This window comes from Euleptes europaea, chromosome 6 (genome assembly GCF_029931775.1).
Source record: "Euleptes europaea isolate rEulEur1 chromosome 6, rEulEur1.hap1, whole genome shotgun sequence".
In the NCBI taxonomy this organism is placed as follows: Eukaryota; Metazoa; Chordata; class Lepidosauria; order Squamata; family Sphaerodactylidae; genus Euleptes; species Euleptes europaea.
The window spans coordinates 39492344-39510300 of record NC_079317.1 but is presented as its reverse complement, the minus strand read 5'-3'; the positions used below and the strand labels follow the sequence as shown (position 1 = coordinate 39510300).

General features: G+C 41.3%; 1 protein-coding gene across 1 annotated transcript in view; it reads right to left on the bottom strand.

Annotated features, from left to right (window-relative positions):
* Positions 1 to 7145, bottom strand: part of BAZ1A (bromodomain adjacent to zinc finger domain 1A) — a 51321-nt gene extending 44176 nt beyond the window's left edge. The window contains exons 1-4 of the mRNA XM_056850882.1: positions 7027 to 7145; positions 3541 to 3819; positions 659 to 802; positions 134 to 235 (exon numbers count right to left, since the gene is read on the bottom strand). Coding sequence (XP_056706860.1) covers positions 134 to 235; positions 659 to 802; positions 3541 to 3819; positions 7027 to 7139 — 638 coding nt within the window. The 5' untranslated portion in view covers positions 7140 to 7145. The remainder of the gene's footprint in view (positions 1 to 133; positions 236 to 658; positions 803 to 3540; positions 3820 to 7026) is intronic.
* Between the last annotated feature and the right edge of the window lie 10812 nt (positions 7146 to 17957).

Below are 17957 nucleotides of genomic sequence, written 5' to 3'. Positions count from 1 at the left end.
GGTCTTAGCCTGGAGTAACTCTGTAGGATTGCACTGATAGGCATGTTTAGGGAAGGAAGCAGCCCAACTCCAGAACTGAATGTTACTCTCATGTGCAAACAGATACAGAATGATCATAGCCAGTAATACTCACCATATCTGAGATGCTTTCACTGTAACAGATTCATATAGCTGTTTCTTTAAAGGCTTCACCTTGTATTTGAACAAAGATGAATCAATTATGGCTTTTCTCTTCCTAAAAACAAGAATAATTTCATTGTTCCAAAATAAAAACATCCAAGCATTATTTAGTGAAGGAAATTAAATTAAGCAGCAGGATGATGTCTAGAAAGTACACAGCACTGTCTCGTTGGTTTCAAATTCAAATGGTCACCCTAAGCACAATTAGAAGGAGAAAAATGCTTCACTGTGTATATTTACCTACACAGAGACAGCATGGCCAGAAATATGTATTAACATGTTTCAGGATATGAAAGCAAAAAGTGTATGATATTTATCAGATTTGGGAAAGTTGCAATTCTTTTGTTACTTAGACAAAATAAAGACATATTGCACCAAGCATGAAATAACTACATTATGTTAAGTCTTTGAAAACGTTAACAAATGTATCCACACTTCTCAAGTATCCACACTTTTCAAGTAGAAAATCAATCTTCACCCATTTTGTGCAGGACTAGTATCCAAGTCTGAGTCATCGCTATCACTAATAATGATAGTGTCTTCATCTCTACTGCTCACATGGCCATTAGCCATTCCATTGTGATGCAATGGCGCTTTAACTTCCAAAATCTTACAGTGCAACCTGAAATAAAGCACATTCCGTCCTTTTAGAATACAGGCAGATTTCATTAATGGAACAGGTAACTTAAACACTCTGCAATTCAGTATTTTAACCCAGCAAAAATAAATATGCGGAAGAGTGTTTTAACATCAATTTGCTGATCAGATTTAAAACCTTAACCCCTGCAACTTTAACTTCATTATCTCACTTTCATTTTACATTTGCATAATTCTACAATAACCTACTACAGGTTGGTTCTAAACAAATACCCACAAGCCATATGTTGCAAATGCTTGAGCAAGTGCAGGTGGAAGAGTTTATGCTGTGCTATAATAGTTAGGTCCTTCAGCAGTTCTCATGATTTTGCAAGCTCTTCTGTCAGTTGAAAGAACGTGGCTTTAATTTCACTTTTCTTGCACAATGCTGTAGTACAAGATGTAGAATAAACTGCCCCATACGGGAGACAGCCAGTCCTTTGGATCCAGTACATTAAATATTTCAAGTGCTCAAGGGAGTTTCCACTTTCAAGCGTTTAACATGTTGCCAGGATTAATACACACAGAATAAATTGCTTAATTTATATTGTACTGTAGATTGATTATAATTTTATATGTTTTATTGTTATGATATAGATCTAATTGGAATATGTTTTGGTCCGTTGACGTACACTGCCCTGGGCCCACCTTCAGTAAGGATAGGGCAGGATAAAAACCTAATAAAATAAATAAAGTAAGCAATAATAAAATTTACCCTATTAACAATGGTCTATTACAGCAACCATGCCTTTAAAAGAGTCTTTCTGGTTTTGAACTACTTGTTTTAGTTATTGGTATTAACCATAGCACCTCTTGTTTTATCCAAGTAAATAGTCTAAGGTATGGTTTGTTGCTTAAACAGTTTGTATGATTATTTTTTACAGAAATGAGGAAAAATGCAAGGGATTTTATGCTGTTTAATTACCTACACTGGCAATTCACCCTCCTTCATTATATTTGATGACCTGAATAAGTAAGGATAATATGGCTGTTTATCTAATCTTATCTTGATAATGGCCCATTTACTTCCCAACACATTTAAGCCTCCATCTGGTATGTATGCATATCACTCAAGCAAGTATACACACCCAAAATATGTGATTGAAGACAATTGTCCAGTTTAATGAATTTTTCTATTTAGAAGCTGCATTTACAGATCTCCTATCATAGCTAGAAGTACAGGTTTGCCTTTCCCAGCTTTATAACAGGACTTGCTTTCCATGCCAATGTACTGAAATACATGTGTTCCTTTAATAGGGTGGGAAACAGACAATAGGGCCCGCAACAGCTTTGCTTATGATCCTCTTATCTCCACCGCGTTGCCACTCCAGTTCTTAGGGGGAGTTGCACTGGGAATTCTTTTATATCAGCCTACTTCTATTTAAAGGAATATTTATTTAGAAAACTAAAAAATATATTTCTAGAACTATTATGCATTTCCTCTGTTTGCAATCACTGTTTGCAACTTCTTGAGGAATGCCTTACAGTGGATAAGTATTCTAACTCACTAAGTTCTGATTATTAGATTTACTAGAAGCAAAAAATTCAGTTCCATGTTATCTACAATTACACAAAACACCATGAAACACGAATAAAAATGAGTTCAGCCAAGCTGAAACGAATGGAGCAATCAACTTTGCAAAACACTTCTTTCAGCTATTATTAAAATTTACAGTAACAGACAAGTTTATTTCAAATTTTATATTATTTAATTTGCCTAATACTTAGTTTTATGGGGGTAGACTATTAAGAGACATGAGCTTTAAATGTATTAGCATGAACCAGTGAGTCTTGACATTTCATCCACTACTGTCTGCCAAATACGTCATCATCAAATGCCCAATTTATAAAAATATTTCTATAAGGTTGCGTATCCCTTAAGCAGATATCCAAAATCTGGAATGACCCGAAAACCGCAAGTTTTGAGCCGACATGCAGGCATTACTCACAGGCCCTCAGTATCACGCCAAGCCTCTCTCACCTTTGCTTTCTAATGGTTCAGTGTACACAAAAACATTAAAAATATTGTTTAAAATTACTTTCACGCTATGTGTATAAAGTGTACATAAAATATACATATAAACCAAATGAATTTCATATTTCGAGTTGGGTCCCATCCCCAAGATATCTCATTATGCATATGCAAATATTCCCTAATACGGAAAGATCTGAAATACATAACACTTCTGGTCTCAAACATTCCAGACAAGGGATACTCAACCTGTACTACCTTTCCCACTGACCATGGCAGCTTAAAGCAGCTTTAAAAACCAAAAAAACACTGGTCCACTACATTTAATGTTGGTTTACACTAAATTGGTTTCTACTCTTCATCTGAGTTTGAAACAATTTCAAATAATTTCTATACCCTGGTTACACAGGAATGAAGTTAACACTAGTGTCGGAGCAAACATAATACTAGACCATGGTTAAAGCAAACACTGGAAAGCAGAAGGAAACTTTCTGTCATCCATTATTCTTTTTAGGTAGATTTATAATCCCCCTTTCCTATAAACTCAGTAAAACAATCTGAACAACTATATTCTGTACTGACTAGGATAATGCTGTGCATTGTCAGTGAACTGGTGAATCTGCCGAAGTCGTCTTAAACCAAGAACACAAGGAGCTCGATCAACAGCAGCTAAATGCACCCCAAAATAACTGTTCACAAATTAACCCTGTCAAATACATCTGTTAAGACTAGCAAAGATTAAATAAACCTACCTGTCACCATTATTCCTAAGTATTTCCACAGTTTCTCCAACAAAGTAACGGTCTTTGACATAAGCAAAGATATCATCACAAACTTCATGAAGTCGTGAGCGACGGGTGAGAGTAACCAAGTACAGAACTGGAATAATCAGTGGCTCTGGAAAGTTTTGAAGATTTTGTCTGGCTTTCTTTTCCGATTCTAATGCTTCTTGATATGTGAGTCCAGGCTTGCCTGTAACAGCACAACTCCACACAAGGCTGTTACACAGAATGGTTCGTTCAAAAAAGTCACTGAAACAAAAAAGGTTAAAATAAGTAAACTGACCTCTCCACCAGTTACCACTCACATTAGGTGAGAAAGCCAAATAACTTTTTGACACTGGGGTGTCATAGATAACAGTAAATACACTGGATTATTATTCATACATGTGCATTTATCCTCCAAAACGTCATGAGACCGATTTAGAAATCCTAGCTTCCTCAATAAGGTCTTTGCCAAGTGCCAACAGTATTTACCAAGGAGCTGTGGGGCTTAGTATTGTGGAAGAACAATATTCTAGAGATCCGTACTCAAATACATAGCATCTCTGAGCCTACTGTTAGGAGTTTTTTTGCCTAGGAAAGGAGATTTGTGATTATCCGAACACGTATCCTAGGAAAGCAAGTTTCAGTCTCATGATCATAGAACAGAATGTATTTCCAAACTTTAGAGTACGTGTAGTATAGTGGACAAGGATTGGGCTTGGCTCAGGAAATCTGGGTCCAAATCTCCACACAGCCAAGTTTATTGGATAACCACAGCCCAGTCACTATCTCTTCACTTTACATAGGACTCAACACATTTTGCCCCAAAGATGTCTCTCCCGCCCAATAGGAGAATCTGGCAATAATTTTTCAGTGGTGAGGTTAGGCTGTGGATTGTGTCACCTATCCCTGGGATGACCTCTGACACTGAACAGGTTCCAGGGATCTCATTCACTTTGGTCTCTTTTGACTCAGTGTAAATATGCTAAAGTTTTTTTAAGACGACTACTTGACTACATTGTACAAACAGCACTCAATATTATTTTTACTAGATGTAGTCTGTGAGTTACAGACAAGTCTATACATGAGAATAGCAAGGTGTGCTCTAATTTTATACACTGCAAAAAAGCAATAAAACCACACCAGGTTAAATATTGAAAAATGTAATATCACAGACCAGTCAGTGTCAGGTCCTTTTAAAGCCCATTTATATCAAAACGGATAACCAAGCACATGCTTAAATCACTTCCAATAAAACAAATGGGATTTCAAAGTGCTTCACTGTGAAAGGATTGTGCCCCAAGCCTTTTGGGAGCAAAAGGAAGAAGTAGTGAAAAAGGAATCTCATTTCTTATCTACAACAAAGAATTCTAGATCAGAACTGTTTTATCCTGAACATATTCCCCCAAGTAACTTACTGCACTCCTAGTATTCCCTATTACTATGTATGGGTGTGAAAGCTGGACATTGAAGAAAGCTGATAGGAAGAAAGTAGATTCCTTTGAAATGTAGTGTTGGGAGGAGAGTGTTACAGATATCGTGGAATGCCAAAAAAACAAATCAGTGGTTTCTAGATCAAATCAAGCCTGAACTGACTCTGGAAGCTAAAGTGACTAAACGGAGGCTATCGTACTTTGGCCACATTATGAGAAGACAAGAGTCACTGGAAAAGACAATTGTGCAAGGAAAAGTTGAAGGCAGCAGGAAAAGAGGAAGACCCAACAAAAGATTGACTGACTCTATAAAGGAAGCCACGACCCTCAATTTTCAAGACCTGAGCAAGGCTGTTAAAGATAGGACATTTTGGAGGACATTGATTCATAAGGTCACCATGAGCCAAAAGCGACTTGATGGCACTTAACACACACACACAATACCATGACCCCTGTAAAAAAAAACATCCTGGGAAAGCTATATTGCAATTAAAGGCATTTCACGGAAAAAGTAAATAAAATTAAACATAATTTGGAATATAGTTGACATTAACTATTACCTTTGTTTAATATAGTGCTTCCAACTTCCAGATGGGGCCAGGATATTTCCTGAATTACACTGCTCTCCAAACATATTAGTTCCCCTGCAGATTAGGCTGCTTTGAAGGGTCCTCTCTATGGCATTATACCCCACTGAGGTCCCTCACCTCCCCAAACCCTGCCCTCCCCAAGATCTACCCTCCAAATCTCCAAGGATTTTCTAATCCAGAGTTGGCAACCCTGGTTTCATATCATAAAAACATTGCCTGTTCGAAAGTACTGGAAGTCTGATTGATTAGTCTTCCTTTTAACGGATTAACTCACAGGTTGACAGCTCCACCTAAAGGGGCAATACTTTATACACCAGCTGTTCTACTTTCACTTTAGGTCAGTAGCAAAAACATGCCAACCCCAACGCATCTCTTAGTTCTGGAACATGACTGAACAACAACACCGACATAAATGGTTATTCAGTTGTGTAGCTTCTTTCACTCGATAAAGCCTACAACCGAACCACAGCAGAACTATAGCAAAGCTGTCAAGAAATCTTTTGGGGGCTACAGAAATGCTAAGAAATACAATATCCCCACGAACAGGTGCGGATTCCTGTCCGCACAAGTAGAAACAGAGACGCTGAACGCGTCTGAAAACCCCGAATGGAGCAAACGCGAGGAGGGGAAATTCGGCAGCCAGAGGACTGTTCGATTTGGGTTTTGTTGTTGTTGATCCCTTCTCCGCCCCCCCGCCCCCCCGCGGGCCCTGTAAAAGGAACTGTCGAGATTCTGAACCCAAACCCAAAAAGAGACGAGCGAGGCAAGTGGAAGCCGCCGCCAGGTCGGCTAAAGAGGCGACGCGTTTCGCTCCCTGTCCTTCCAGCTGCTGGGGAAACAATAGCATGAGGCTGCTGACACCCATCAGGCGGGCGGGCAGGCAGGCAGGCAGGCAGCCCCCAAGCCTTGGCCTATACGGCGCGGTGGGCCGTTGATTCCGTGACGGTTTCCGCGCCTCGTCTCCTCGGGGGAGGGCTCGCAGGCGGCGGGGCTCTGCCACACGCACACGCGCGCGCCCCGAGACTCGCCCCGAGGCCTAGTCGTCGCCCCGGCCGACAGGCGACGAACTTTGTGGGTCCCCGGCAAGATCGCGGTCGGACCAGACAGCCAGTCTCTCTCGCTTGCCCCCCCCCCACATAAAACTTTCCCTCCTCCTGAGGGGGAAGGGGGGGTTCCGAGGGGGCGCGCTGGAGGCCCGCAGCCAGCCAGCCCCAAGACCCCCGCTCCTCCTCTCCTCCCGCCCCAAAGAAGGGGGGCGGATAGGGGTTTTCCCCGGCCTCTTGGAGGGGGATTCCCTCCTCCTCCTCCTCCAGTCCTGGCCAGGTGTCAGCCGTTTGCCGCCGCCGCCGCGCTCGCCTTTCAAACTAGCCCGCCAGAGCCGACGTGGGGGGTGGGGGGTGGGGGGTGGGGGGAGAGAGATGAAAGAAAGAGAAAGAAGTCGCGCCTCTTACTCGTAATCCCTGAAGATCTCGTCGGTGACCTTACAGTAGAAGACGTGCTCGTCGGGTCGCAAGTCGGCGGGGGGTTTCTCCCTCACGAAAGGCTTGCGGTGTAACAGCGGCATCGCCCGGGTCCTGGCCGCGTCGGAGAACGGGAAGGTGGGAGAAGGGGGGGAGAAAGAGATAAATAAAAATAAAAAACGAAAACCCCCCCCCTTCCTCCTCGGTAGCCTCGGTAACAGCCGCCGACTCCCTTTTGCGCGCGCCTGACACGCCGCTTCCTCGCCCGGGACCGAACGAGCTCTCTTGCGCGTGGATCCCTTCCTTTCCACCCCCGCGTCTCTCCACCCCCCCCTCCCCTAGGCCGCCTCACAATGGGGCCATGACGCCAAACAGCAGGCGGCGGCAGCCAGAACGATTACTCGAACCCGCCTCCTCCTCCCCTCCCCCCCCCAACAACAACGTGCTCGGCAACCCGGGTGGGAAGGGAAGGGGAGAGTCTCTCTCCCCCCCCCCGCCCCAGCACGCTTCGGCGGTCCCCCGCGGGGCTTCTGACCTGACTACGCCGGGTGTGGACCCCTCGTTCCGCTCCCCGTGAAAGGCTGGCCGGGCAGGGAGGAAGGGGAAGGGTGGGGGCAGCGCTTGGAGCCCTTATCTGCTTTCTCGCCCAGCTTCTGTCAGGACTTATCTCCCCCCCTCCTTTCAATCCCGTGTTTCCTCCCACCAGTTTGATATTTAACGAGGGCTACCACCCCTACCACCACCCCTCCTCCTCCTCCCCAGCTGGGACGAGCTTCCTCCTGTCAGGATGTCCAGAGAGCGCCCTTTTCTGTCTCCCCCGATCGGCCTGGGGGGCAGATTTGACCCTCTCCGGGCGGACGTCAAGGTTGCCCCTTCCTCCTCCTACCTGACTTGTGTCGCGCTCGTCCCTTCCACCTGGATGTCTTTGATGAGGCTCCCCTCCTCTTCTCCCTTTTTTTGCCTCCCCACCCTTTCTTCCCGCGGCCTTTTCTCTTCTCGGAAGTTTTTGATCTACTACTTCAGCTCTCAATGAGGAAGAGCTGTTGGGAGGAGCTTTCGACTTCTTTCCCCTACATCTTTATTGGCCGCTCTCCGCCTTTCCAGCTTGTGACACACAGGAAGACAAGAGGGCTGCGTTATTAATTAATGGATGAGACGCTCATCCTCCATTTTTAAATTAGTAGCTGAAAAGATGCCTGGAGTGCGTCGAGGCTCTCCGAGGCCTAGCCTGTACAAGACTCTTCGTCATCAAGCCTGGTACCTAGGAGGCAGATAAATGTGTAATTGGATGCTAGGAAACGTGGAAGGTATGTGTGCAAAGAAGGAAATAAGAGAAGAATAAAAGATGTGCATTTAAAAATAAAAAAATCTCTCTTCTGTAACCATCATTAGGGATTTGGATGAAAAGGGAGAGCTGGAGGGGAGTATTTAACATAGTTTATTAAAATACACCAGCTTGTTACTACATTCCCAGAGATTATTCTATGGTGTGCTGCGTCACTTCAAAATAGAATACAGATACCGTGTCCAAATAATTTTATTTCCATTCCAGTGTTTACTGTGCTGTCACAAGCCATGTCTACCAAAAGATATGTAGCAAAAGATATGCTACCATAGCATACTTATTTTTTTCTCTGTGGAAGAAGTTGGGCAAGGTATGTACTTCCTTGTACAGAGGAGCAGGTATCTCTGTGCAAACTAAAATAGCCTGCCAACCGATGTTCAGTGTTGCTCACCCTAGACTGAACTGACAACTAAAATTCTGAGCTATTGTCAAATTTTTGCTAAATAACGTTTCCTTCCACTGAGGGACATCTTCCATGATGTTGCACTCTTTTAAATAACAATAAATTACAAAAGTAGTTAATACGTAACCCCATCTGTGTTCACATGAGAAATTATTTTTAAATACCCGCTGATTGCAATCCTAAACATATTTACAAGGAAGTAAAGTCTATTAAACCCAGACATTTCCAGACATACATGATTGGGATTTTGAATTGTGTGTGTGTTAAGTGCCGTCAAGTCGCTTCCGACACATGGCGACCCTATGAATGAAAGTCCTCCAAAATGTCCTATCTTTGACAGCCTTGTTCAGATCTTGCAAATTGAAGGCTGTGGCTTCCTTTATTGAGTCAATCCATCTCTTGTTGGTCTTCCTCTTTTCCTGCATGACCAGAATACGACAGCCTCAGTTTAGTCATTTTAGCTTCTAGGGTCAGTTCAGGCTTGATTTGATCTAGAACCCACTGATTTGTTTTTTTGGCAGTCCACAGAATCCGTAACACTCTCCTCCAACACCATATTTCAAAGGAATCTATTTACTTCCTATCAGCTTTCTTCACTGTCCAGCTTTCACACCCATACATAGTAATAGGGAATACGATGGCATGAGTTAATCTAGTCTTGGTGGCCAGTGACACATCCTTACACTTCAAAATATTTTTTAGCTCCTTCATGGCTGCCCTTCCCAGTCTCCTTCTGATTTCCCAGTCTCCTTCTGATTTCTTGACTGCAGTCTCCCTTTTGGTTGATGGTGGAGCCAAGGAATAGAAAGTCTTGAACAAGTTCAATTTCCTCATTGTCAACCTTAAAGTTGTGTAATTCTCCTGTAGTAATTACTTTTGTTTTCTTGATGTTCAGCTGTAGTCCTGCTTTGGCACTTTCTCTTTTAACTTTCAGCAGTAGTCGTTTCAAATCTTTACTATTTTCTGCCAATAATGTAGTGTCATCAGCATCTCAAATTATTAATGTTCCTCCAATTTTCACTCCACCTTCATCTAAATCTAATCCAGCTTTCCTAATTATATGTTCTGCATATAGATTGAAGAGATAGGGAGATAAAATACATCCTTGTCTGACACCTTTGCCAATTGGAAACCATTCCATTTCTCCATATTCTGTCCTAACTGTGGCCTCTTGTCCAGAGTACAGGTTGCGCATTAAAACGATCAGATGAAGTGGCACACCATTTCCTTTAAAACCAGCCATAGCTTTTCATGATCCACACAGTTGAAAGCTTTTCTGTAATCTATGAAACACAAGCTGATTTTCTTCTGAAATTCTCTCATATGCTCCAATAACCAGCGTATATTTGCAATATGATCTCTAATGCCTCTTCCTTTTCTGAAACCAGCTTGAGCATCAGGCATTTATCGTTCCATATATGGTAACAGCCTTTTGAGCATCACTTTACTTGCGTGAGAAATTAATGTGATGGTCCGATAGTTGCTGCAATCTTTGATGTCTCCTTTCTTGGGAATTGGAATGTAAATGGATCGTTTCCAGTCTGTGGACCATTGTTTTGTTTTCCATATCTGTTGGCATATTCTTGTCAAGATTTTGATGGACTCCGTTTCTGTGGCTTGGAATAGCTCTATTGATATCCCATCTGCTCCTGGTGATTTGTTTCTCTGATTGCTCTCAATGCAGCTTTCACTTAACTTTCTAAAATTGTAGGTTCTTCTTCAAAAGATTCTTTTATGCTTTCATCTCTTCTGTATAGTTCTTCAGTGTATTGTTCCCACCTTTTCTTTATTTTGTCCTGTTCAGTTAATGTATTTCCATGCTGATCTTTCAGCATGCCTAACCGTGCTTTAAATTTCCCTTTGATTTCTTGGATCTTGTAGAACAGATCTCTTGTTCTTCCTTTTTGTTGTTCTCTTCTATTTCTTTACACTGGTTATTACAATAGGTCTCTTTGTCTCTACGTGCGAGTCGCTGGAACGTTGCACTTAGACTTTTGATTCTATTTCTGTCACCTACTTTTGCTTCTCGTCTATCTCTGGCAATTTTAAGACTTTCCTCAGACATCCATCGAGGTTTTTCTTTTCTTTTGGCTACAGGAATAGTCTTTGCACATTCTTCCTTGATAATATCTCTAGTTTCCACCCATAGTTCTTCAGGTTTACATTCACTTGAACTCAGTAATGCAAATCTGTTGCTTACATAGTCTTTAAACTCTTCCGGAATATTGCTTAGATTTGGTGCTATGAACGTTTTGGTGTTTTTCTTAAGCTTTATCTTGATTTTCGATATTACCAATTCATGATCTGTACCGCAATCGGCTCCTGGTCTTGTTTTGGCCGAGAGAATAGAGCTTCTCCATCTTTTGCTTCCAATTATATAATCTATTTTGATTTCTATACTGGCTGCCTGGTGATGTCCATGGATTTTGAATTAATACTGTTTAAAGCTTCCAGTTTTCCAATGTGGTAGGAATTTCCATGGAAACTTTACAGAGTCAGTTTTCTTGGGAGGAAAATCACTACACGTGTGTGATTTCCTCTCTTTTTAAAAATAATTATGAGATACACAGGTTAAGCGGGAAGGAAGCATAAAGGCTCACAGTCAGGCACTACTAGTCTCATAGCCTCAGCAGTTCTTCCAAGTGGTAGCAATCTATCGACTCCCACCTCCTCCCCCTGACTACTTCTCTATCCAGTTGCAAATTTTTGAACAATTTTGTTTTGTTCTGCCAAAATGCAAGACTGTCCTAAAGTATTCCTTTCAGCCTCCTTAAAGATGGGTGAGGTTTTACGAACCTTTTAAGATGAAGACTAACCTGGGTTTCTGTGCATAGCTCAAGAAAATAACAGGGTCCATTACAAGGGTGTTATCTTAAGCAGTTTAAATACCACCATTTAATTAGCGAACAATGAACTTCTATTGCTGCATATGCATAAAAAAGCACAGGGCTCTTTTCCCCTTTTGGGATACAAAGTAAATGGTCTCCAGGTCATGGCATAGTCTTGAGAAGTTTATTTACATTAATCATGTGTCTATTCATCATTAGTCAGCCCACGCTGATTGGATTTTCCAATTCCTCTTGCATTACTTAAACTTTTGTCCTCACTTTGTTAAATAAATTATTAAAGGGGGGGTGTTCCTTTCTGCAATGAGTACCCAGCTTGCTGGGGGTCAAATGTAGATGACTGAGAAAGGCAAACCACCCCTTAAACTAAGTCTGCCTAGTAGTAAAGGTCATGATGTGACATCACCCTGTGCTTGTTCAGGGGACTACCTTTACCTTTTTAATCAGGATATATTCATCTGACAAAATGGGCTTTCACTTCTTGAAACTTTCATGAAGTGTGTTACACGCCAAGGTGCTATAAGGTGCTTTATTGTTAGCATTAGCTCTTTGGAATCCCTAGACTTGCAGAGTTCAAATTCTAAAATACTGTTTCTGCAAGTTCTCACATCTGTTCCACAAGATCCAAGAAATCAAAGGGAAATTTAAAGCACAATTAGGCATGCTGAATGATCAACATGGAAATACATTAACTGAACAGGACAAAATAAAGCAAAGGTGGGAACAATACACTGAAGAACTATACAGAAAAGATGAAAGGATGAAAAATTCCTTCCAAAAAGAATCTTTTGAAGAAGAACCTACAGTTTTAGGAAGTGAAGTGAAAGCTACACTGAGAGCAACTGGGAGAAAATAATCACCAGGAGCAGATGGGATATCAATAGAACTATTCCAGAAATGGAGTCCATCAAAATCTCAACAAGAATATGCCAACAAATATGGAAAACAAAACAATAGCCTACAGACAGGAAACAATCCATTTACATTCTAATTCCCAAGAAAGGAGACATCAAAGATTGCAGAAACTAATTTCTCACACAAGTAAAGTGATGCTCAAAATGCTCAAAATCTTACAACAAAGACTGTTACCATATAAGGAATGAGAAATGCCCGATGTTCAAGCTGGGTTCAGAAAAGGAAGTGGCACTAGAGATCATATTACAAATTTATGTAAGTTACTGGAACATACGAGAGAATTTCAGAAGGAAATTAGCTTGTGTTTCATAGATGACAGCAAAGATTTTGACTATGTGGATCACAAAAAGCTATGGCTGGTTTTAAAGGAAATGGGTGTGCCACAACATCGAATCGTTTTGATGCGCAACCTGTACTCTGGACATAAGGCCACGGTTAGGACAGAATATGGAGAAACGGAATGGTTTCCAATTGGCAAAGGTCAAGGATGTATTGGTCAAGGATGTATTTTATCTCCCTGTCTCTTCAATCTTTGTGCAGAACATATCATTAGGAAAACTTGATTAGATTTAGATGAAGGTGGAGTGAACATTGGGGGGTGGAACATTAACAATTTGAGATATGCCGATGATACTACATTACTGGCAGAAAATAGCAAAGACTAGAAACGACTACAGCCGAAGTTAAAAGAGAAAGTGCCAAAGCAGGACTGCAGCTGAACATCAAGAATACAAGAGTAATGACTACAGGAGAATTACACAACTTTAGGGTTGACAATGAGGAAATTGAAATTGTTCAAGACTTTTTAATCCTTGGTTCCATTATTAACCAAAAGGGAGACTGCAGGCAAGAAATCAGAAGGAAATTGAGACTGGGAAGGGCAGCCATGAAGGAGCTAGAAAAGATTCTTAAGTGTAAGGATGTGTCACTGACAACCAAGATCAAGTTAATTCATGCCATCGTATTCCCTATTACTATGTATGGGTGTGACAGCTGGACAATGAAGAAAGCTGATAGGAAGAAAGTAGATTCCTTTGAAATATGGTGTTGGAGGAGAGTATTATGGATCCTGTGGACTGCCAAAAAACAAATCAGTGGGTTCTAGATCAAATGAAGCCTGAACAGACCCTGGAAGCTAAAATGACTAAACTGAGGCTATCGTACTTTGGTCACATTATGCAAAGACAAAAGTCACTGGAAAAGACAACCATACTAGGAAAAGTTGAAGGCAGCAGGAAAACAGGAAGACCCAGCAAGAGATGGATTGACTCTGTAAAGGAAGCCACAGCCCTCAGTTTGCAAGACCTGAGCAAGGCTGTTAAAGGGCGTTTTGGAGGACATTGATTCATAGGGCTGCCATGAGTAGGAAGTGACTTGACTGCACTTAACACAAGTTCTCGCATAGCAATATTTAGAGACAAGTCACCTACAAGACTGTTGCTGGCAGTGCCATCCTACCCATTCTTAGTCCGCTGAGGTCAACTTGAACTCTGCTTAGGATGGTACTAAAAATTATCACTTGCAGCCGGATTTTATTAAAGGTCAGGTGCATGTAAAGGCTTGGGTGTGCCAAACTCACACAGGATAGGGCTGTTAACAGGAAGAATCAATATGGCTTACAATCACCTTCCTTTCCCCTCCCCACAACAGACACCCTGTGAGGTAGTGGGGCTGAGAAAGCTCTAAGAGAGTTGGGACTAGCTCAAGATCACACAGCTGGCTTCATGTGTGAGAGTGGGGAAACCAACCCTGTTCACCAGATTAGAGTCTGCCACTAATGTGGAGGAGTGGAGAATAAAACCGTTCTCCAGATTAGAATCCACTACTCCTGACCACTATTCTTAACCACTACACCACGTTAAAGGCAAATGAGGTAGAACAAGAAGAAAGTTCATTGTCAGTCTGAGATGTCTACACACAGGCAGGTTTGGGAGTGAGCAAAAGACCTCTTTTTAGATAATTAAAATTACTGAATTCACCCCAGTCAGAGATAACTTGTACCCAATACACTGTGTTACTCTCCTTCAGTCACAAGACACATGAAGGGCTTTCTGCACCAATATGCTGTCTGATGTTATCTGCCGGGCAGCATCCTGTTTTGAATACTGTCCTTTCTAGCAACATTTCAGCTAAAGATTAATTCAGTAAAGAGAGTGTTGCAGAAAAATACTGTATTATAGGTGCCCTGCAAGGGTCACTGTCCAGCAGGGTTATTTGTACTTTTGAAACCCTGACCGTAATGTTTTGAATGCCCCCTAGTGGTAATTCCACTAAACATACTTGTTGAACTGGACTCCACAGTCCTGATCTGGAAATTAGGGGCTTTAGGGAATGGAAAATAGTGGTGAATTGTGGACAGTTCGTTAGTTTTAGTTATCAAGGTTTGTCCTTTCTTACTAAAACAATTTGCCCTTTATCATGAAGACTGTTCAAAACCACAAATGCAAAATTAACAGTGTTCCACACTACTCTGAGTCAACCCATATAACTGGATTTTGTTTTCATCTGTACATAAGAATCACCCCTTTGGATCAGAACAGTGGTCCATCTACTTTATCATCCTCTTTCAAACAGAGGCCAAAAATTGCTCTGAATGGCCATCAAGAGCATTCTATCATTTCACAATACCCCCAACCCAGAGAATTATCTTTGGTACAAGAGGCTATGGACTTGATGCAAGGAAAAGGTCCCTTCTAAGGGATTATTTCTGCCCTCTTCAGCCTTACACCTTCCAACCTGACATCAGAAAAGTTGATGTCAACTCAAGAATGGGACAGTTATAGCAGGTCCCTGGAAAGTCTCATCCATATCTCTGCCTCTCCCAGCTTCTCCAGTTCAACAACCCTAGCCTCAAGGGAACAACTGTGTTGCCTGATAGGCTGAGCTTGATGCATTGAGCATACATCCATGATTTTTGCCCAGTGAGCAGATAATCATATATGTGGCTCTCTTTACACAACACTGGATAAACCCTGATGGCATTCTACTTTCGTTGCTTGTTTGGTTGTTTAAATGTGTTAAAGGATAAGAAACACTGCTTACCTGAAAATGATGCAGAACTCATTAGCAAGAAGGTTCATGAGACATACTCAAAGTTCTTGTCCCAATGCTGAGCTTATACAGGAGCTTTGTGCAAAGAAGCTATGTCTTTGTGGTTGTCTCTTGCTCTCCCCCAATCTCCCCCACTATACTTCTCCACTTAATTCCATCTATTATCTGCCTATGGGCACTTGCTCTGGGGGTCGTGCACTCCATTAGCTGCTGTCTGATTTTTTAGAGCTATGGCCTCTGATTAACTCTACTCACAGCTGGGACCTGTGGATCCTCCCCTAAGCCTTGGACAGTGACAAAGTCTATCATATGAATCACCCCAATCTGTAGAAGTCCCTCCCACTAGACCATGTGTACCAGCACTAGAAGCAAGCTTCAGAGACATAGATAAACTCCAAACACCTGTACTTCGCAATGATATGTATACGCCGGGAAATGGGGCCTGTTGGCTTCTCTTTGTAACACCCCCCACCCCAGTTTGTTGCTGCAGGCATCTGTCTCTCAGCCAATGGAACGTATGATCTCATTGGCTTTGGCTCACAAAAAGCTTATGCCACAATAAATCTATTAGAATTTCAGTTGCTACAAGACTCCCTGTTTTGGATGCAGCAAACTAAAATGGACTTTTTCTGGGGATGGATGTTTTATATCCAAACAGAATCTACATTTACTAAAGTGGTCCTTTATAAACTGATGACATTTTTAAAAACCCTCTCTAACATGCCTCTCCCAGTGATTCTCAAATGTGAACTGTGAGAAATTAAGCAATTATGGCTCCTGTTAGAAGTGAAATTGTTTTAGCCAGAATAGCACAACTGAATTACATTATCCACTCTTTTAATAAATAGATATAGCTAACCTGAGACCACCCCATCCCTTTCAAAATCAAAAACCAAATACATGTTGTATTAAAAAAATTCAAGTTTCCCTTCTCAGGCAAATAATATAATCTTAATTGGCATTGATACAATAGAATGTTTAATTTTCATGAAAGTATCTATTTTACTGGCTTCACTGTCTTTTTGGCTCACTCTTACAAAAATCTCTTCAACCGCAATAGGATGTCTTTCATCAGTATGAACTCTCAGATGCTCTCCAACCTCTGATAAGAACTGTTTAAAGTTTGCAAGGATTAATACAAGTTCACAGAATATTTTGTCACCATGGCTCATCAGAGTTCCTGATAACATGGAAGCATCCCTCTGGTTCATGCAGCTTTAGGCATTCTTAGGGTATACTTTAACAAAATTTATTCATAAGGAATAAGACCATTAGTTCAGCAGCTTTAAAAATGAAGGGGAAGAATGAGTGGAGTTACTTGTATCTCTTCCAAAAGCTCCAACCACTTAATCTGCTTATTTTTCTTCCTATGAAAGTTGCATGCTTTATCATCTTCTTATCTTGCTTTTCCAAAAGTCAACCTATTGAAAGTCAGCATTCCAAGAACATATATTTTTGTTAAATTATAAAATTACAATTAAAATATCACAACAAACTATAATGCTACAATGACACTCAAGAAAACAAGCAAAAGAAGAGTTTAACATAAGCTTACAAGAATAAGATTTTATTTTTTTTGCCTGGCACTGAAACACCAGTAATGAAGGTGTGTCCGGTGGACCTCATTCGGAGGAATATTTTACAGGGGAGAGGAACCACATTCAAGGCAACCTTGTTTGGTGTTGGATGTGAGGGCCCCATTTACCCACCTTTTCTCAGTGAGGCAAAGAAGGCACTGTCCAATTAAGTGTCCACCTGCAGCCAGACCCTAGACGAAGGGAAAATTGGATTGAATCCTGGTCCAAGGGCTTAGCAAGGTGGGTGTGGGGGAGATAGCCTGCAAGGGTATTTGGTGCTGGAGAACTTTCACATCCCACCAAAAAGTCATCTGTACTACTAGATGTATAGAGTAGTTTGAACCACTGAGAAAAGGGAAAAATTCTTGTCAAAAAAGCAGATGCATATTTTAGAGTATACAATATTTATTTTAAAATGTATATATGCAAGAATACTATAAAAGCAGCTTACAAAAAGTGTTAACACAGTTTGGTAACAAAAGTATCTAAAAAGTCTATAAAAAAGCAAGCAGCCATAAAACAGCCGACATAAATACACATCAAAACTAAACATAATCATATTCAGCACCTAAGAATAAAAAAAAGACAAAATCTGTTGAAAAATAGCACAGCAGCATTTTTTGTTCTTTTAATAGGATTTCTCATTAAAAGGAACTGAGTAGATTCTCTTTAACATAACCAAGTGTGCATATCACTTCTCTGCCTTTTCATTTTATCCCCCCAGAAAGGGCTGCAGGCTCCATACACTGCTCATTGAAAAAGAAAGAAAATACTGCTGTTATGAA